The sequence below is a fragment of the Trichomycterus rosablanca genome, chromosome 3 (genome assembly GCF_030014385.1).
Source record: "Trichomycterus rosablanca isolate fTriRos1 chromosome 3, fTriRos1.hap1, whole genome shotgun sequence".
NCBI classification, from domain to species: domain Eukaryota; kingdom Metazoa; phylum Chordata; class Actinopteri; order Siluriformes; family Trichomycteridae; genus Trichomycterus; species Trichomycterus rosablanca.
Genome location: NC_085990.1, coordinates 36,254,974 through 36,276,844, shown reverse-complemented (window position 1 = coordinate 36,276,844; position 21,871 = coordinate 36,254,974). Strand labels below are relative to the sequence as shown.

Below are 21,871 nucleotides of genomic sequence, written 5' to 3'. Positions count from 1 at the left end.
TTTCGGTAAAAGCTTCTCTTATTTACGTGAAATATAATAGTTGTTAGCAAGTATTTTTCTTTATTTAAAATCATTTCTTTAAAAACTGCTAACTCTTCATGCACTATATGCAAGTCAAACGTTTACAAATGTATTTCATAATACTCATTGGATTTCTAAATTTTCTACAGATGTTGTTTTTCTATGACAAATATATGACTGACTTTTTACCTCATTCAGATGATTTTTACCATAAAGGTTCTGGACCTTTGACCACTTTAATAGGCACAATTGGTGTTGTTCTGGCAGTGAGTTTTAGTACAGTCTACATATTCTCCTTATGGTTTGGGTCTGAACTGTGGAAAGCTTTTTTTTTTTAACCAAAACCATTTTAAATACGTGTTTTAGAGCTGGAACACCCAATCAATCATCCAGTAATTATTCCTTTTTTGTTGTTGTTTTGTCCACTTTCTGCAGTGCATCAAGTTCCACTGACCGCACATAATACAACCACCACAATGCTTTATAGCAGGTACTGTGATTGTGGGTTACATGCTTTACCTTCTCTTTTCCAAACAGACTTCTAGTGATGACTGAATACTTAATGGAATGCTTACAATACAGAACAAAATATAACCATCTGACTCAGTGCTCGATTACTAGGTCTGTGTGTGGTGTGGTGTGCATGTGTTTGCAGTGTTGCATAGTAACTAGACGCGTTACTTCACCTGCTGAATTGAATGTATTTTATCAGTTCCTTTATTAAGCTTTAAACAAATTACTTAATCACCTGAATGTACTTTACTTTACTAAACTAAAATAAGGAGTAAACCATGGCAGAAACACACCCCACTTGTTTAGTAAGTAGAATATCTCTTTAATAATTTTGGTTTTGATAAGGGGTTCATTATATTCTGTGTAAACTCTAATATACTTAATTAAGTAGTTAATGAACGTGCACAAGCTGTTTTTGCTGTGTTGGTTATTTTACTAGTTACACTTAATTGTAACCTAGCAACTGTAAATCCGGTGAGTATTCATCCACATTTACTTTTGTGATTGTTTACTTCCATTACATCATATACCCACCTTAATTTTACACAATGTGCTTTTATTTTACCACAATAAATAATAAAGCATGTATTTCTATTTATTATGACATATACACTGATCAGCCAAAACATTAAAACCACCTCACTGTCCATTTTATCAGTCCCACTTACCATAAAGAAGCACTTTGTAGTTCTACAATTACTGACTGTAGTCCATCTGTTTCTCTACATACATTAGCCTGCTTTCACCCTGTTCTTCAATGGTCAGGACCCCACCAGGACCACCACAGAGCAGGTATTATTTAGGTGGTGGATCATTCTCAGCACTGCAGTGACAATGACATGGTGGTGGTGCGTTAGTGTGTGTTGTGCTGGTATGAGTGGATCAAACACAGCAGCGCTGCTGGAGTTTTTAAATACCGTGTCCACTCACTGTCCACTCTGTTAGACACTCCTACCTAGTTGGTCCACCTTGTAGATGTAAAGTCCGAGACGATCGCTCATCTTTTGTTGCTGTTTGAGTTGGTCATCTTTTAGACCTTCATCAGTGGTCACAGGATGCTGCCCACAGGGCGCTGTTGGCTGGATATATTTTTGGTTGGACTATTCTCAGTCCAGCAGTGACAGTGAGGTGTTTAAAAACTCCATAAGCATTGCTGTGCCTTATCCACTCATACCAGCACCATGTCCGTGTCACTGCAGTGCTGAGAATCATCCACCACCTAAATAATACCTGCTCTGTGGTGGTCCTGACCATTGAAGTACAGGGTGAAAGCAGGCTAAAAAGGTATGTAGAGAAACAGATGGACTACAGTCAGTAATCGTAGAACTACACAGTGCTTCTATATGGTAAGTGAAGCTGATAAAATGGACAGTGAGTGTGGAAACAAGGAGGTGGTTTTAATGTTATGGCTGATCAGTGTATATTTTAAACATAAGTACATTATGTGCATATTTTTTCTGTTTGAATCTTTTGTAAGGTAATGCAGATTTTATTAGTAATGATTGTATTTGAACATCAGGTATCTCTTATTTATCTGCTGAGGGAGAGATTCTACAGACAAGTTATAAACACTGCTCTGAGCTACCTGAAAACATACCCCAATGACCCTGTTCTTCTGTTCTTCAAAGCTTTTGCAGCTTTTAATGAAGGTAATGTTTAAGGCATTGCACAGTATGCCATTGCTAATAATAATGATGTTCATATTGGTGACGGTGGCTTAACAGTGGTAGGTCAAATATATCAAGTGGTAAACTTTTCTATATTAAAGGACATTTCCAGGATGCCATACGGGAGCTGAACCAGCTCAGGGACAAACCTCAGGTTTCCCTGTGCTCAGTAATGGCTCTACTTTGGGCACACAGACAGAGAGAGACTATTGGTGAGTATTACAACCACAAATCAAAGAAAGTTGGGACAGTATGGAAATGCAAATAAAAGCAGTGTTTCTTTCAATTTAATTAATTTTTATTTTACTGCAGACAGTGTGAATCCAAGATATTTCTTGTTTTGTTGGTCAACTCTATTTCATTTGTTAATATACCCCCCATGCCTGCATGTCAGGCCTTCAACACTTTAAAAAAAAGTTGGAACAGGACTAACAATGAAGTAAAAAAATATTTAAATAATTATGTGATTTCAGACAGGTGATGTCAACAGGTGATCATGATTTGGAACAAAATCAGTATCCACAAAGAGCTGACTCTTTGAGAAGCAAAGGTGGACAGAGAGTCCAACAAATTGCATGAGAAAATTATTGAAATGTATAAGACAATGTTCCTCTAAGGAAGATTGTACGGGATTATCTTTTTTTACTCTACAGTGCATATCGTTAAATGATTCAAGGTATCTGGAGGAAAAATCTGTGCATAAAGGGCATGTTTTGACCAGACAAAACATGAAATATCTTGGGTTCACACTGTCTGCAATGAAGTAAAAGTTGATGTAAGAAACACTGCTGTTGTACATTTGCATTTTTCATACTGTCCCAACTTTTTCGGATTTGGGGTTGTACTTATTGATATTCATGCCGTCAAATACAATTAGTTGCCAGTAGACAAACATTCACATTTAAAAGGGTCATAATAAAAAGTGGATATTACTTGTAATGTAAATCCCAATTCTTTTACAATTTCATTGAGAGATGGTGAGGCGGTGTCTGAGCTGGACTCCTCTTTTAAGATGACCAGGAGAACTGCTGGAGAAAAGGCTCTGTACTATGGAGCGCTGTTTTACTGGATACTGGGAAGGAATCAGAAGGCCAGGGAGTACATAGAAAAGATGTTCAAACTGTTCAATGCTTCTTCAGAGGTTTGTATGGTTAAATGTATTGCAAATGTTGAATATTAATTTAGTGATACATTTTAAGTGTTAGGCTAAGATAGTCAAGACCTTATAGCTACTTCAATCAGTTGCTAATACATTTTATTGCAATTGAATATGATCATGTACAAAGCACTAAGGGTGTATAATGTCAATATTGTGTGTCTGTGTAAATAGGGGCTCATTCTTAAGGGATGGATCTTCCTGACCTCTGAGATTGACACTGAACGATCTCAGGCCATTCAGTACTTTGACAATAGCATTTGTGACTTCAAAAATGTGTTTGGATTGATGGGAAAGGTACAACATTTAGAATTTTTATACTTTCAAAAGAGATCTGTCTTTACTCCTAGTAACTCACAGCAAGGTCAAGAAAGTAAAACATCAGTATAGAATGTGTCTCTAAAGGACTGTATGTCCAGTGGGATGGGCACAAAGTTTAGCTCCAATATTTTGGCCTGTGAATTGGTATTTGCCTACAAGTTTTGGAAAATTTAACTGCAGATGGCCAATTAATTAATTTGCATTAGCTTAATTTTGCACCCTTAAACTAACAATAAAAACACGTGCATTCAGGTAAACATGTACAGTATGCTTTTTTGTGGGTGTAAATCAGTAAATCAGACCCAGGAAGCCTTAAAATAGTGCAAAAAAAAGCTGCACCATCCCTCCAGCTGGCATGACAAGTGTTGTTCTTATAGATCGAGTTCTTTATGGCAAGACAAAAGGAATCACATGCTTTGGAGACAGTCAATCAGATCATAGTTTCCTACCCTGACTTCATTCCAGCTCTCATTCTTAAGATGAACATGTTCATGTCTCTTCATGACTGGGAGCAAACAGCCGAGGTGGCTGAAAGGTAAGCCTTATATTTTTATAAAAAAAATGAATTGTATCTCTAATATGATGATGCAGTTTTATATTGTTTTACTGTCAAATAACTGTCTGTTTGCTTACACCATTCAGGATTTTGGAGCTGGATGCACAGAATTTAAAAGCTCTTCAAATGATTATCGTAACCTCTGCAGCAAAGAACGGAGATATAGAAAAAGTAAATGTCCAGCAGTTTATGTAAAGTAATGCTTCTTTTTATGATTATATAAAATAGCAAGTTATTTGCCAATTATTTAGAGTGGTTGGCTAATCTGGTGATTCTGAAAGGTGTCTGCTAGCAAAGGCTAGCTTGAGTAATGCAACAAAAAAAATCTTATTTCACCAGATTTAAATGTGTTAATGTGTTGCAGGTAAAAAAGGATCTTCAGTTTCTGATGAGTGCAGCAGAAGTGACAGAGCCCAGCACTCCCAGTCTTCATGTGGAAATAACCATGCCCATCAGCAGACTGGTAAGGCTTTATCCTTGCAGTTTTATTATTGAAGAAAAATTTACTATTTAATATGGTGTATAATTAATTGAGCACTGGCATATTGCCTGCACGTGACATGACTATACTAATAATACTAGTAATACTACTGTGAAAGTAATGCAAGCCAGATTTAGCATAATAAGAGTATATGGTTTAGCTAGAATAGCATTCATTTATAATGTCTGTGTATTTTATTTTCGAAGCATTTTATTGTTTCTGCAAGACATTTATCATGCTTTTGCACCACCCTTGCAAGTCATCTAATATAATGTACAGTAGCTTGTTCTACAATTGCATATAGTTATTAGACTATATACTGTATGCGTGTCATATTTATTTAAATTATTATTACTTAAATGATTTATATGGTTAAAATGTATGTTGTTAACAACAATTATATATGCATTAATTACAGAAAAATGTTTGGGACAGGCTAATAAAAATATGTAGTCTGTAAAAATGACAAATTAAAGATAAAAATTTAAATAAAATTTTTTGCCTAAAAATCTAAAGACTTTCCTTCTCACTGACATTTGTTATTACTTGTTCCAGTGATTTGAACTGGTATGAATGGTTTTAATTTTGTGACAAATAAAATATCCAATATACTAAAGTTGTGCTTTAGCCTTTTTTTAAAGCCAGTCCAAAATCACATCTTTTTTGTTCAGGTTATTTTTTTATTAATATTTAGTTGAAATTATCTAACATTATTTTTGTCCCATAGTGTGGACACAACAAAGAGGTTGTGCAGATGCTGGCTAGCTTTGTGCAAAGATCTGTGTCTAGAGCCCCAGACGATTCCGCTATGGCCTCTGAACTGGGCTACCTTCTCACGCTCCAGCACAAGTACAAAGATGCACACAGATGGTACTCTAAAGCTCTGAATATAGACCAGAGCAGTGTGGCTGCCTTAGTAGGTACATCAATTAGTTTTAAAACTGGGGAAATGATTTCTTTACAGTTAATTAATAGTATTGTTGTTTTCTCATAATAAAACACTGATGCTCTGTTCATCTCTGTGTGTAGGTATTATCAGATGCCAGCTGATGGATGGGCGGGTTGAGGAGGCAGCACAGCAGCTGGAGTTCTATCATGAGATGGAGCAGTCACTAGGACTCTCAGCAGTATGTCTTATAAACATCATAAGCCTTCTATGACTGAAACCTTGTTGTCTACAGGATTGTTAACCCTATGTGTTCTCTGACAGGACATGATTCTACTGCAGGCCATGCTGGCAAATAAGAAGAGAGCAGTGCAAGAGATTGTGGTAGCCCTGCTAAAGGAGGCTACAGAAGTTCATTTTCAGGGTCTCAGAGGCCTGCCGCATGGTGTGGACTACTTACAAAGGCTTAACCTTAACTTCCTCCTTGAAGTCGTCAGCATGCATGTTGCTGACAGTCAGGTACTTTCTCTCTTTGTTTTGCATGTTGTAGAGCAATGGGATTTATTTGTTTTACATATTTACACAGGACCTTGTCTTTTAGACAAAAAAAAAAGTTGTATCTAAAAAAACTCCCATGTCCACATTTCATTATTTCCCGTTCCTTTAAGTGATGTATAAAAACTCAAAACTAATCCATTTTACATGCCCATCCTCTTATTGCTTGTTTATTAAAGTAAAGGTCAAACTTTATATTTAAAAACATTTTGCTTACATTCAGTGAACTGACAACAACAACAATGCCAGGTATTTGTGATGTAAAAAAAAAAACCCCAGATAAATAATTTCAGTTATTTCCACCTTTAATGTGAATTGAAGAACTAAGTGGAAAAATAAAAAAGTAAAATAATGTGGTTGCATTAGTGTGCACACCCTCCCATAACTGGGGATGTGGCTGTGTTCAGAATTAACCAATCACATTGAAACTTTTGACAAATTGACAAAGTGACTCTAATTAACCCAATATAAATTTCAGCTGCTCAGGTAGGATTTTCCAACATTTACTTAGTTTCGGCTTGCAATAAAGGCCATGGTTCCCCAAGAGCTTACAAAGTATTAAAGGGATCTCATTGTTGAATGGCATCACATTCACTTAAATGCTAAACTAAAAAAAGCCAAGCCTGGCATAGCTGGTACACTAAATTGTATTAATTGTATTTTTATCGAACTATAACTTATTAAAGTTATATTGCAATTTACATAGACAGTTAAATCTTAAATAGGGACTCTTTGTTTATTTTTGTATAGGATATGCCACATGATGCTGGTCAGCCCTGTCCCTTTGGACTCAAACATGCCAGTCTGATTCTAGAGGCAGTAATTAAAGCTGCTCCACGTGTGTTTACCAGCTGCTACTATATGGCTCATATTAAATTTATTACAGGTATGTAATATTAACTGAATTTCTGTATTATCTATATTATCATGCTAATAAAATTAAGTAACCATCTATAAATCAAGCTCTTCACTGTGTATTTTTATTTCTGACTTCAATTGGTTTCTTTATGTATAAAATGATTTACTCCCAACCATTATAATGCAAGTTTTTAATTATAAATTTCTTTGGGGAATTAAAATGTTTGTGACCAGACTAGTACAAGTGTGGAAAATCATCATCACATTTTTGTTGTATTTAAAGTTGTAAAACCAATAAATCTATGGAAAATCGTCAGATAGTTGAGGACAGCGGTAGCCTAGTCTGTAGGGCTTTGGGCTATCAACTTATGGCATGCAGTCAGTGTTGGGTCCTTGAGCAAGGCCCTTAACCCTCACTGCTCCAGGGGCGCCGTACAATGGCCTGCTCTGACCCCAGCTTCCAAACAAGCTGGAATATGTGAAGAAAGAATTTTGTTGTACTGTACAGGTGTATATGTATATATGACAATAAAGGCATACTATTTTATATAACCTTTAACATCTTTAATAATATACATCAATAATATTTAATAATGATCAATCAAATATATAGATGCTGAATGCTAGATATAAAATATTTATATTTGTTAGTATTGTAAAATTCTAAAATGTTTATTGACCATGTTTGGCAAGGTTAAGCTTCCTGTAAAGGCTTTTTATATAGTGAAAACTAAATATACATATTTGTTATAGTGTATAGTTTTATAGTGTTTAACAGTGTACAACAGACATTATTAATGCACATTATCCAAGATTTAGAAAAATCATTATAACTGAAATTGAAGCACACGACTGATTTTCTTTTTTTCTTTTTTTCTTTTTTTACCTCAAAGGTGATCAGACAGCTGCTCAGCACTTTCTGAACCTCTGCATGGAGATGGAACCCAACATGCCTGAGATCCACCTACTGCAGGCAAAACTACACCTCCATGCTGGAGACTATAGCAAGTGTCTTAGCAGCTTGGAGTCTGGAGTCAGCCATAACTTTCAAGTGAGTCCTAATTCTTTTCATTTCATTATTAATACTCTTGTCTCTTTAGTGCCAGTTTCATAATTATAACATACAAATAATTTGGAGTATGGTGCAATTTGGAATTGATTACAGTATTACAGATTACAGTATTACACTCTATGAAATGACAATGTTTGAATGTTTCTTTAAATAAGTCTGCATTTTTTGTCCAGTTAAGACAAATGCCGCAGTACAATTTAATTAAAGCTAGAGCTCTGAAAGGAGATGGGAAGTTAGCCGGTGCCATCCTGTGTCTGCAAATGACTATGAGCCTGCCAGGGGTCAAGAGAAATATCAAGGGACAAGAAAACTTAGTCTCCCATGCTGAACGTGCTTCTCTTTTCCTGGAGCTAGCAGAAGTACTTCGACTGAACGGCGAGCAGGTATAAGATGTGTTGTGGTTCCTGTTGTCATTGTTTAGTTATTTTTAAAGAACAAACAGCTACTGCAGTGATGTTCATTATATGACCCATAAATATTCTACTATCCTTTGGTATCTCTACATGACTAGCATGAAGCTACTAAAGTCATGCAGGACGCAATTTGGCAGTTCAAGGACACTCCTGAAGAAATGAGGGTTATGGTAGCTAATGTTGACTTGGCTTTAACGAAAGATGATATCGACACGGCTCTTAATGCACTGAGAAGTATCACACCTGGTCAGTCAGTCTACATACTGGCTAAAGAAAAGATGGCCACCATTTACCTTCAGAGGCTGAGAGACAAGAGACTTTATATGGCATGTTACAGGTAAATACATTCATTTATATTCATATACAGTGGGGGAAATAAGTATTTGATCCCCTGCTGATTTTGTAAGTTTACCCCCTTACAAAGACTTGAACAGTCTATAATTTTATGGAAGGTTTATTTTAACAGAGAGAGACAGAATATCAACAAAAAATCCAGGAAAAAAAGCATTAAATAAAAGTTATAAATTAATTTGTATTTAATTAAGGGAAATAAGTATTTGATCCCCTACCAACCAGCAAGAATTCTGACCCCCACAGACCGGTTATGTGCCCATGAGGCACACAAATTAGTCCTGTCCCTGTATAAAAGACTCCTGTCACAGAATCAGTTTCTTCCGTTCAAATCTCTCGACCACCATGGGCAAGACCAAAGAGCTATCAAAGGACATCAGGGACAAGATTGTAGACCTGCACACTTTGCGGGCACTGCAGGATCTCAATCCATTATGGCGAAGTGTGTTACTAATGGGTTTTTTGGTGACTGTGCTCCCAGCTCCCTTGAGATCATTGACAAGCTCCTCCCGTGTAATTCTGGACTGACCTCACCTTTCTCAGAATCATTCTTACCCCACCAGGTGAGATCTTGCATGGAGCTCCAGAGTGAGGGTGATTGACTGTGATCTTGTATTTCTTCCATTTTCGAATGATCGCACCAACAGTGGTCTCTTTCTCACCAAGCTTCTTGCTGATGGTCTTGTAGCCCATTCCAGCCTTGTGCAGGTCTACAATCTTGTCCCTGACGTCCTTTGATAGCTCTTTGGTCTTGCCCATGGTGGTCGAGAGATTTGAACGGAAGAAACTGATTCTGTGACAGGAGTCTTTTATACAGGGACAGGACTAATTTGTGTGCCTCATGGGCACATAACCGGTCTGTGGGGGTCAGAATTCTTGCTGGTTGGTAGGGGATCAAATACTTATTTCCCTTAATTAAATACAAATTAATTTATAACTTTTATTTAATGTTTTTTTTCTGGATTTTTTGTTGATATTCTGTCTCTCTCTCTGTTAAAATAAACCTTCCATAAAAATTATAGACTGTTCAAGTCTTTGTAAGGGGGTAAACTTACAAAATCAGCAGGGGATCAAATACTTATTTCCCCCACTGTATTTATTTGTTCAGTGGACAGGGTGGCAGTATATCAGTGCTTCATACACACATGTTTTTAAAATGTGAGTTATTTGAATGAAACCTTAAAGGACACAATAGACAAAATGATTAAACCCAGTTTCTCAGTTCCTCTTTTTCACGTTTATAGTTTAGCATAGAGGTGTAAGCAAATTATACCATGGTTCTTACAGTACATACTAGATCTGTTCTCCGCTTTTACACTTACTACAGAGGTCCAAACTCTGGAAGGTACATCAACTCAAGAAGGAGCTTTGTGCATTGGGTTCTGTAGCTAGAAGCAGTCTATACAAGCCAAAGATCATTTACAATTCCAAGCCTTGGCTGGAATGATGTAAAACATGCTGCTATTGGACTATAGGGCAATGAAATCAGCTCTAAACTAATCAGAAATTACTTGTTTCAGGGATATCTGTGAACATCTACCAGGACCTCACTCTTTTGTGTTGATGGGTGATGCTTTTATGAAGATTCAAGAGGTACTTATATTTACAGTCTGCTTATTTTATTCATCAGTCCTGTAACAATGAACAAAGTGTTTCATTGCCCATATTAAAAGGCTTTTTTTTCTCACAGCCAGAGAAAGCTATCGAGGTCTATCAGGAAGCAGTAAAATTGGCACCCAGAGACGCAACTTATGCTAAGAAAATAGGCCAAGCCCTAGTGAGGACACACCAATACAACAAGGCAAGTAGTATAAACATATATACCATTTTTTATTATAGGCATTAAAAGTTTAATCTAAAGTACTTTGAAATGACCTACAATTTTATATTAATGTTTATAAGATCAGTATCATGCTAGTAATTAGCTGTAATATAGACTCTTACACTGATATATACAGCTAATATACAGTGGAACCTCGATTTAACGGACTAGAAGGGGTGAGCATTGGTCCGTAAAATGTGACTGTCCAAAACAGCAAAAAATATATGACAGCACAGCACTAAGGTCCACAAAAGTGCAAAACATGCACATATGATAAACAGTAAAATAAACAACGTAAATAGATATGAAATGTAAAGCATGTAAATAAATATTAAAATTGGTGTACTGTCCTACTGGGGATAAATTTCATATTTCATACATAACCATATTCTTTACATATGCGAGAAACATTGCTTTACACTTTTCTTTTATATATATATATATATATATATATATATATATATATATATATTGGGCATTTTCTCCCCTTTTTCTCCCCTTTAGCGCGTCCAATTGCCCGATTGCGTCATGCTTCCTTTCCACCAATGCCGATCCCCACTCTGATTGAGGAGAATGAAGCTAACCCACACCCCCTCCGACACGTGGCAGCATACCGTATGCATCTTGTCACCTACACTTTGACAAGTGCAGTGCAGCTCAGCACTGTGTACGGAGAGACACACCCTGACAGCACTCTTTTCCCATCTCTGTTCAGGCGCCATCAATCAGCCAGCAGAGGTCGTAATTGCGTTAGTTATGAGATAGACACAGCTCTGGTTCCAACGTGTGTTTTTACCGCTGCGCCACCTGAGCGGCTTGCTTTAATTAAGCATAAAACACAGAGATAAAGGCGATCATTCGTGCGCCGGCTAGCGGACAATTACTGAACTACTGGTTGTGGTACGCTTCTTGCAGGAATTTTAAACAATTGGAGCGGACATTCAGTTTTCCATATTTTGTCCATTAAATCTGAAATCTGTTAAATAGAGGTCTGTTAAATTGAGGTTTCACTGTATTCTGATTACTTGGATTAAAGATAATGAGTTATTAATTTAACAATCCTGGAAATTACAGAGTTTACAAATCTCTTGCACTATTATAAAGTGAATGCAGTACTTAGATACTTGCTTATTATTATCCTTATTTGATTATGTTTCAGGCTATTGACTATTATGAGACTGCCCTTAACACCAGCGATCATGAGACTGTGTGTTTGGAGCTGGCTGAGCTTCTGATTAAACTCAAGTGCTTTGAAAAAGCTCAACAGATCCTAGAGAAAGCCTTGGATCATGATGATAGTAATTCTAATAAGTATTTCATTCGTCCAGCAATTTGTAGCATTTTATCCCAATTAGTTATCTGTGTACTATTACTACAGTGTCTAGCTTTTTTTTAATTAGAATAACATATGCAAATAACATTGTGGTTGTTATTAATGTGTGTGGTGGTTGTTCTTAGACATTTAAGTAATAAATATTGCAGTTTAACAGCTTGCAAGCTTGCATGTAGTAGTTGTACTCATAGTAGTACATGTGACTGTGAACTTGCTAGATCTTCTATGACAGCCTTTACTCTTCTAAGAATACTTTCCACATGATTTTGTAGTGTATCTTCAAAGATATGTTTCAAAATAGCACTCATAGTAAACAAGAACTTGCAATCAATATTCCAGTTTAACTTAAAGGTGTTAATTAGTATTGGGTTTAGCGCTCGGCGCAGGCTACTTCCAATCCTTTATACCAAGTTCATCAAACCATGTGAGTGGCACAGTGGCTCGGTGGGTAGCACTGTCAATTCACAGCAAGAAGGTCCTGGGTTTGGTTCCCTGTTGGAGCAGTCCGGGTCCTTTCTGTGTAGCGTTTGCATGTTCTCTCCATGTCTGCATGGGTTTCCTCCAAGAGCTTCAATTTCCTCCCACAGTTCACTTGATATGTAAGTCAGGAGAATTGGAGATACAAAATTTACCATGACTGTGTTTGATATTGAACTTCAATTGATGAATCATGGGTTACCTGTTACTGCCTGCCCTAAAGTCTAAAACATCATGTTAAATCTAAGAAACAAAGAAACATCAAACCATGTCTTTATGGACTGGAATAGGAAATGGCCTTCCTTTCTATCGATCAGCAAAAAGCTAGAAAATTTTATTTTATATAATAAGTGTGCAAAATCACTTAGCAGTAGGTGTGGCTGAAGTCAGTAGTTTTAGAGGCATGTAAACCTGCATTTATAACTGTGTTATCATTGATTTACTGTGATATTTTAAACAGCCATGTAGCCTTAGCTGAATTCAGACTAAAAATAAACACTTTTTTTGTTTGTTTACCACAGGCTCTGATCTAACCACCATGATGAACGATGTAAAGTTTTTAAGAATGCTTGTAAAAGTGCAGAGCGCTAGAGATGAACCATGTCTGGAAAAGTTGCATAAGGTCAGTGAGTAATTTAAGTCACAGTAAGTTCTTTGCATTTATAACTTATTTGCATCCATATTTTAGAAATAGACATGGTTTGCAGAAAAACTAACTCCAAGAGTAAAAAGTAAAAAAAACTGCTCGAAATGTATTTAGTACCGTAACGTAAAATAACACAAAGTCTTTTTTACTGAGAATGCATTTTGAAAGGGCACACCTAAACACTGTGTTGTTTAGTCATTTGTCCATATTACCGTAAGTGACTTCAGAAAACTGTCGCTTAACAGTCTGTCGCTCAGTTGGCACAGCTGTAAAACATGCTAGCACACCAGAGCTAACATCTCAAACTCATCAGTTTGAATCTCAGCACTGCCACCCGGCAGGCTGGGTGCCTACACGAACAACGATTGGCTTGTTGTTCCAGGGAAGAGTGCTGGAGGATTCCTCATAACTGATGCAATTATGACCTCTGCTGGCTGATTGATGACGCTTGCAGAGAGACGAGGGATAATGTTGACAGGGTGTGTCTCTCTCTACACAAAGCTGATCCACATATAAACTTGCCTCATGCAGATGAAAAGATGCAGTCGGCTACTGCACAGAAATCATTTCTAGAAAAGATGATATAACATCAGTAAACACCTCTGTACCAACTTTTAAATGTGTTTATATTTATAAAGTACAATTAATTGGTCAGTTAAAACATTGAAAATATTTTCTTTGTATTTTTGTCAGTTAAATAAAGGTTCAAAAAAATAAACAACAGATTATTTTTATTGCATTTTACAACATGTCCCAACTTTTTCAGAAAAGGGGTTTGTGTTTTGCCCTCTGTTTTTGCATTTTTATTTTCTATACATATTTCTATTTTGGGTCAGATCTATGAAGTTCAGCAGAAGGTTATAAGACGTTTGCATTTTGAGCAGCCTGAAGTGATAGATGAGCAAAGGAAAATTGCAGCAGCTATTTGTTGTGAAAGAGCCAAGGAGTACTGCAGCATGCGTGATTTTGAGAGGGCCAAAGAGTGCTACTCAGAGGCCCTAAGCTACAGCCCAAAAGATTTACAGGTTGAGTAACATCCAATTAAAAGCCCATGTGGTTTCAGAATTTATAAAAGAAAAGGTCAAGGCCAAATCTGATCTTGTACTTTTTTCTTTACTTGCAGATTCATTTCCAGATTGCTCAGTTGTATTATGAGCACCACCAACTGGATTACTGTGAAGAGCAATGCCTTAAAATAATGACGCACAACGAAAATCACACTGCCACCATTATGGTATGGTTTACATGGACTAGGGTTTATTTTTGCCTAATAAACCAATACCTACAGTGCCATCTACAAATTATTTATTGACTTCCTAAGACATTCTTATAACTAAAATAAGAACATAAGTATGTTATTATTCATATGTTATATTTAAATGTACAAAAAATATGCTGGGGAAAAAATACACACAAATAAACGTAATAGTTTAATGGTGTAGAAAATTCTAAAATGTCATTGAGTTCATGGCATTGCCTTTTAATTCCTTGTAGGTGATTGTGTTTATCTGTGCCAATAGGCTAGTTTGACGGCATCCTTTTAAAAAAAATGTTGGGAAGAAAACACTAACTTGTGCCTTATTTCGATAGAAACTGAATTGTGAAATCCAATAAAGCAAATAAGGTGCATTTTTTATTGACCATGTTGAGAAAGTAAAAGCAGGAATGGGGCATTAGAAAAAAAAGTATGTATAGATACTTAACATAATAATCAAGAATAATAATTAATGTAGAATGACGCTTGATTTTCCGAGTTACATAACTATTAAGTTAGATTTGAGTAGTTTGAATGAGAATCTATTAACTTGGGCTGGGAGATTATGTAAAAATGCATTTGTCAAAAAATAATAATGTAGTAGAATTACACTACAAAGTCACAACATTAAGCATTCATGACGAATACACTTTATCCTTATTGTTTGTTGCAACATTAATTAATAATCTACATTAAATGACTAGGGAAAACTATTCTTTTTTTAATAAAAGTAGTAGTTAACCTTAAATATGGCGATCAGGCAATTATGTAATAATCAGGCCTAATATATTTTCAGTAATGTTATGGTACTAGTTGCTTTAGTATACTGGTAATAACAATGACTATCTGTGCATTTGGCAAAATCCTAGCTTTTAGCAGATGTGCTGTTTCGGAAGAATCAAAAAGAAGAAGCCATCAAGATGTACACAGATATCCTATCCAAACACCCAGGTACTGTTTTCATATGCAGTTGTGTGGTACATTTCTTTCTAATAAAATAAACATAACTACCCATGTAAGCTATATTTTTGTTTTTTGCTTAAAACAGACAACCTCCGGGTGCTGGGACAGTTTCTCCACATGCTACGCTGGGCGGGGAGACTGGAGGAAATACTACCCTTCTTGGAGAATTGTAAAACCTCCTGTCCAACTGCATTTACAGAACCAGGTTACAACTATTGCAAAGGTCTTTACTACTGGTTAGTGGCAATTTCTGTTAAGAACAGCTCTTATTAGTTTATTTAGGCTCTATAATTAGGAGAACAAACACCTTTATAGATGCCTGCAACACATTTTAAACAAGTTTGTTTGTTTGTTTGTTTTATTAGGATTTTAACGTCATGTTTTACACTTGGGTTACATTCATGACAGGAACAGTAGTTACTCATTACACAAGGTTCATCAGTTCACAAGGTTATATCATACACAGTCTTGGACAATTTAGTATCTCCAATTCACCTCACTTGCATGTCTTTGGACTGTGGGAGGAAACCGGAGCACCTGGAGGAAACCCACGCAGAAAGGACCTAGACCACCCCACCTGGGGATCGAACACAGGACCTTCTTGCTGTGAGCCAACAGTGCTTCCCACTGAGCCACCCTTCAAACAAGTTAAGCTAGTGACCAGAGTTGCATATGTCATGTAACTCATTGTGATTTAAACTCTGATTGACTAAGCATGTGACTAGAAAACCAACAGGTTTTTTTGGCTACCCAACAACAAACAATTGCTCAAAACAGGGATACTGTGGTAAACACAGTTTTACTGGAATTTAGAGCATTTGGTTTCTTGGGTCAACAGATAATTTAAAACATTTCCCTGGATTGCACCAGCTGACCATAACTGAGTCATGGTGAGCATGTAAACCAGTGTCATTAAGGTACACATTTGTATCACATATGCTTTATGTTGATGTAACATTTTAATTAAAAAATAAAGTAATTATGTATTAATGTTCATCAGGCATGCATATCGGGTTCAGGAAGCGCTGGTGCACCTGAGCCAGGCCAAAAGGGATCCAGAGTGGGGAGAGGAGGTCATCGAGCTAATGTTGCACATTTTACTTAATCCAGACAGAAAAACATTTGGAGGAGAGGTGTTTGAGAGCTCAGAAGAGCATCCAAGGTAAGCCTGACTCAGCAAAACTGCACTGTGAAGACTCATGTAAAGACTTGTTTTGGCGTGATGCAGCATTTCAATATGCTTGCTTGCAAGTTTGAATGTCAGCGGTGCCACCAACATAGCCTGGCACCCAAGATTTGCATTTACATGACATTTTTGGCATTTAGCAGACACTTTTATCCACAGTGACTTACAATTGTCACCACACACAAAGGCCTTGCTCAGGGGCTCAACAGTGGCATCTTGGCAGTGGTGAAGCTTGAACCAGCAACTATCTAACTACTAATCCAATACCTTAACCACTGAGCTACACAGACACAACTGGCTGTGTCTGAGCAAGAGAGAAATTTGCCATGTGCACTAATTTTCAGTGTGCACATTCTGCTGATGTTCAGATGTCCAACACAGTTAGCTCTCTAAAAAGGTAGTATAGAAATCAAACTTATAACCTCAGACTATTAATAATATAAATTTTTTGCCAGTTCCAATGTACCATCCAATGATGAGGGTGAATTAATGAGAATAAGCATGGCCCAGAATCTGCTGAAGGAGTTTCAGCCTCGCTCCAAAGCCATTAGTGACAAAGCAAACTTCTTTCACAACCTCTGCCTGGTCTATAGCAAGGAGCCAAAGCAAGTGGAGAGCGCTGTTCAATCCCTCTCTGACATGGTGGCAAAGAACGTAAGTCTGCGATCTTAAGTAACTTTGTTAAACATAGCCAATTGTTTATTAGTGTTAGTTGTGCCACCTTAACTTATATCAAAAGTGAAATAGTATTTTAGCACATTGCTAAAAGATCCTAGATCACAAGAGCCTAGTGGTTGGTATAATAAAACCAAAAGCTAGTAAGCAGATAATGAATTAAATAAAAAATTAAGTATAGATTGAGTTAGTAATCTGTTGTAAGAAAGGAAAAAAGCACAATGGCATGTGCTCTTATAGGACAACAGTCAGTGAAGGGATTGTGACCCTGATGTGGAGCAGTAGGTCTGCTCCACATACTTTTTTCTAACAGTCCCCCAGGAGTGCTTTAATTTGCCTACACTGACAACTTACAATCACACGTCTCATTTCGTCAAAGAATAATAGTTCTACTTTCATTATAGCAGTGGGGTGGCACGGTGGCTAAGTGGGAAGCACTGTCATCTCACAGCTAGAAGGTCCTGGGTTCAATCCCCAGGTGGGGCAGTCCGGGTCCTTTCTGTGTGGAATTTGCATGTTGTACCCGTGTCCGTGTGGGTTTCCTCCGGGTGCTCCAATTTCCTCCCACAGTCCAAAGACATGCAAGTGAGGTGAATTGAAGACACTAAATTGTCCATGACTGTATTTGATATAACCTTGTGAACTGATGAACCTTGTGTAATGAGTAACTACTGTTCCTGTCATGAATGTAACCAAAGTGTAAAACATGACATTAAAATCCTAATAAAACAAAAAACAAACATTATAGCAGTGGATCAGAAGATATATAACCAGCTAGTAACAATAGAGATTATCACCAAATTATTATATAGCCCATATTACCATCCAAGGCTCAAAAACAGAACACCAAATTAGTCCTCCAGAAAAAAAAAAAGGTGGTTGTGTTAACATTACTATGGTTTTCTTTCTGTCTTTCTTTCAATGTAATTAAAACATTTTAATAAAATATTGCTATGGCCTTAATGGTCAATGTCAGCATACCACCCACAGTCTGTAGGCCTACAGTGCAGTAATGTATTATTTTGTTTATTTGAGTGGGTTGTCAATAAAGAACAATAGTATTGTGATTTGGAGTAACTGATATATTCAAAAGTTCTAGCCAGGCAGTTGTAGTATTTTTGCTGTAACATAAGGGATCAAACTTTGGACTTTTAAAACAATTTTTCTTTTATATACATTTAGCCAGCTGTGTAATTATTAAACATCCTCTAGAATATTTCCTTTAATCGAAATTGGTATAAGTGTACACATCTTGTTAATTGTAAACCTGATATAACATTAATGTCTATGGCTGTAGGTGATGTTGGAGGCCTCATTACTGGTAGCAGCTCAAGGGCTTCTGCAGCTTAAACAAACTCCCAGAGCTAGGAACTATCTAAAAAGGATTAGCAAGGCACAGTGGACTCCTGCTATTGCTGATTACATCGAGAAAAGCTACCTGCTGCTCGCGGACATGTACATCAAAATGGGAAAATATGTAAATGCAGAAAAACTTATGGATGACTGCATCCGACACAACAAGGTAAAAGTATTGTTTAATCATCTTAGTGAAAATAGTCCTGTGTATATTAGTGATTGACCAATCAAATAGCAAGTTATATTTGGTACCTAAAATTGTAATAGATTTTTCACTGATTTGACATTTTGCTCGTTTATGCTCAAGTTTCTAAAGGTAAATATTTAATAGGGTCTGTATTCATCATTGACTTTGTAGTGCTGTTCTATGAATTGTATGAAATTGAATCTGCTTTTGTGTTTATTACTGTTCCGAATCTGATACAGTCATGCAGCAAGGCATATGAGTACAAGGGCTTCATAATGGAAAACGATCAGAGATACAAGGATGCTGCTGAACAGTACGAACTGGCCTGGAAATACAGCTACTGCGTAGATCCTGCAATTGGTACTGATATTTTTTTTACCATTTAAATAGAACCAATAATTTGTATGTAAAATGTAATTTGATACTGATTTGTCATTTTATTTGTATATAGAGTGAGAAGCATTTTTCTTTTTTTTTTAATTGAAAAACATTTCAGCATAACAATTAAAGTAAAAATTTGATCTTTCAAAAACACATACAAACTGTGAGAAAAGAAATTGCCCCCTTCCCAATTTCTGTTTCAGCTTATATGTCATACTTTTGTGTTTCAGATTATTAAAAATTACTTTTAATATTTAACAAAGATAACCCAAGAAAACACAGTTAATTTTTAGAGGGAAAAGACTTCTTTAGCCCTACCTGGCCCCATGTGAAAAAAGTAACTGCCCCGCTTAGCTACTTAATTAACCAGTTAACCAAATTCAATTGACAGTTGGGTTCAATTGCACTACAGATTTTTATTTATTTTAATCTCAAGAATTTTTGTGTTTGGATAGTATTAGCTTTATTATTGGAATTACAGTTGAAATGACCTGCATTTTTACATGAATTTTAAAAATCTGGCCAGATCTTTTTATATAAGTTTGAAAAAATGATAACTATAGACGATCTGAATTTGATTAAACCAACAGTCCAGGCTGAACCCTTGTACCTTATCATTGTTAGAACCTTTAATTGGGTTCATGTAACATCTAACTTAGTAAGAAGAAATTTTAGAACATTCTAAATTTGCATTTAGACCAATTTCTGGCATAAATGGCTCTCTTTTCAACTGAAAACACAAAATGTATTTTTATTTGAACTATCCCTTTAATAATTTACTTATTTTGCTAATTTATTGTTGTGGTATACTCTTAAGTTTTAGATAATACAATCCAAGTAATTCTGCAGTGTTCTAAAAACTTTTCTTGCCTTAATATTTTTGTTTAGACCAGCAGATTTATTTTCTAATGTTCCCAACACATTTTTGTCATTTGCAGGATACAGGCTCGCTTTTAATTATCTGAAGTGTAAGAATTACACACAGGCAATCGATGTCTGTCATCAGGTTTGTAAACCTCATAATTGTGCAGTCTTGAGTTGCTTAGTCAAACACCTTGTTATCAAAGTAGAGGAGAGACCTACAGTTATGGAAATGACAGATTTGACATCTGGACTTTTACTGGGTTGGCACAGCAGGTAGTTAGGATCCTGGACCCCTGAGTTCAATGCCCACCTTATTTTCTTTGTGGAGTTTTGTATTTCTCCCTGTTTCTGCATTGGTTACCCCTCAGGTTTTCTCCCACCTCCCAAAAACATGCCAGTACCTGCTTGTAGCAGATTATTTCAGAGAGCTTAAACACATATAGAAGATCACACCTATGGAACCTGTATTACTCCACCACTCTAAAAGTACTTTAACCAGACAAAAGAAGTAGCTGTTGCAGGAGCAAGAATTCCAGGTGAATTCCAATCGACATTCTCTCCCTCAAACACGGCCAACTGTGTCTGAGTGCCTGACCCAAACTTGGGTCTATGTGGTGGTGGGCTAGCACGTTATAGAGCTGTGCCACCCAAACACCAGATTTGCTACTTTAAATTGTCCCTGTAAGTATGTGATTCCCTGCAATAAATTAGTGCCTTTCCCAAGGTGTGTTTCCTTCATGCTTTAGGATAAGCTTCAGATCCACATTGACACTGATTAAATTTTAGTTTTAATGAAGATCAGTAAACAAATTAAAATAATAAAATAAGAAGAAATAAATGTGACAAACATGTTAAAATGCATGTTTTTTTTTTATTTAGTACTGTACAGATTTAGGCATTGTTTTTTCCCCATGTGGTCTTATTTGCTGCGTTTGCATGCAGATTAAAAAATATATGTTAAACATTTTTGTAAGGTGAAAAAGACTGAATACTGTTTTCATATTTTTCAGGTCTTGCTAGAATATCCTGATTACCCTCAGATCCAGTCTGAAATTCTGCATCGTGCCCAGCTCTCTTTAAGACCATAAGGACAAATCATTATTAATATTATTATTATTATTATTATTATAGCAGTCAAGTTAAATTCGACTTCCATAAACTATATGGATATCTCCAGCAGAACAGTCTGTATTTTGTTTGGGTCTTCAGGCTTTTTAATGGCAGGACGTGTTTGGATTGTGTGCAAGTCTTGTCAATTTCTGTTTGAATTTCATCATAAAACCTTTTGACTTCCACTTTGCTGGTATCTGTTGTTTGGCCACAAACCTGTATGACAGTAATGTTGAATAGTCGTGTATAAATTTAGCTTCAAATGGCCAAACTGTTCCAGTTTTGATTCGTCACGCTATAAAACCAGAACTCTGCAGGCTTATCCAAATTCCAGTCAACCCTTTCTGGGTCTCTTGGGCAAGACTGGCGTGCACTGTGGAGGCTGGCCATGCAGTCTTATGTTGTTAAGTGACTTGTGGTTGCCAATAACGCATTTGTCCCAGCCTTTATGAGATCACCTTGTAGGTCTTTTGCAGTAATACTTTTTTGTTGTTGTCATGATAAGATTACTAAGGTATTTGGATAAAATTATGGGCTTTTTCCCTATGCCTAGGCTGGTTTGCTGCAGCCTTATAAGTTTTGAACTTCTGGATAATACTCCCAATGGAGTCTCTAGGAATGTTCAAGGACTTATTTTAATTCCCATTGCCCTTTTTGGTGCAATAAAATTTCTTATTTCTTTTCTCAGCTTTTGTGGCAGTCTGTTAGTTTTCTCTATGGTTAAAACACACAATAAACACTTGGGTCTCTAGGTAGTGTTTATATA

The 21,871-nt window shown here is 36.4% G+C and overlaps 1 protein-coding gene across 1 annotated transcript; it reads left to right on the top strand.

Annotated features, from left to right (window-relative positions):
• Positions 1 to 767: 767 nt before the first annotated feature.
• On the top strand, positions 768 to 21,786 carry ttc21a (tetratricopeptide repeat domain 21A). Its single transcript, XM_062992060.1, has 29 exons — positions 768 to 839; positions 2,054 to 2,183; positions 2,303 to 2,413; positions 3,176 to 3,342; positions 3,532 to 3,654; positions 4,056 to 4,213; positions 4,321 to 4,405; positions 4,599 to 4,697; positions 5,443 to 5,635; positions 5,745 to 5,842; positions 5,926 to 6,120; positions 6,907 to 7,042; positions 7,908 to 8,065; positions 8,260 to 8,469; positions 8,598 to 8,836; positions 10,371 to 10,443; positions 10,541 to 10,651; positions 11,832 to 11,970; positions 13,004 to 13,104; positions 13,965 to 14,153; positions 14,252 to 14,362; positions 15,253 to 15,334; positions 15,432 to 15,582; positions 16,347 to 16,508; positions 16,988 to 17,186; positions 18,505 to 18,729; positions 18,990 to 19,110; positions 20,070 to 20,137; positions 21,006 to 21,786. Exons 1-29 carry the CDS (start codon positions 813 to 815, stop codon positions 21,081 to 21,083), a joined length of 3,939 nt encoding a protein of 1,312 aa, XP_062848130.1. The 5' UTR covers positions 768 to 812; the 3' UTR covers positions 21,084 to 21,786.
• The last annotated feature ends 85 nt before the right edge of the window (positions 21,787 to 21,871 follow it).

Bases quoted from the DNA above. Each gene is read 5' to 3' on its own strand.
- ttc21a (XM_062992060.1), top strand. From the start codon at position 813: ATGGCAGAAACACACCCCACTTGTTTA. The intron at 14,363-15,252 runs GTATGGTTTACA...GCAAAATCCTAG, and splicing joins ATCACACTGCCACCATTATG to CTTTTAGCAGATGTGCTGTT. The intron at 18,730-18,989 runs GTAAAAGTATTG...AATCTGATACAG, and splicing joins ACTGCATCCGACACAACAAG to TCATGCAGCAAGGCATATGA.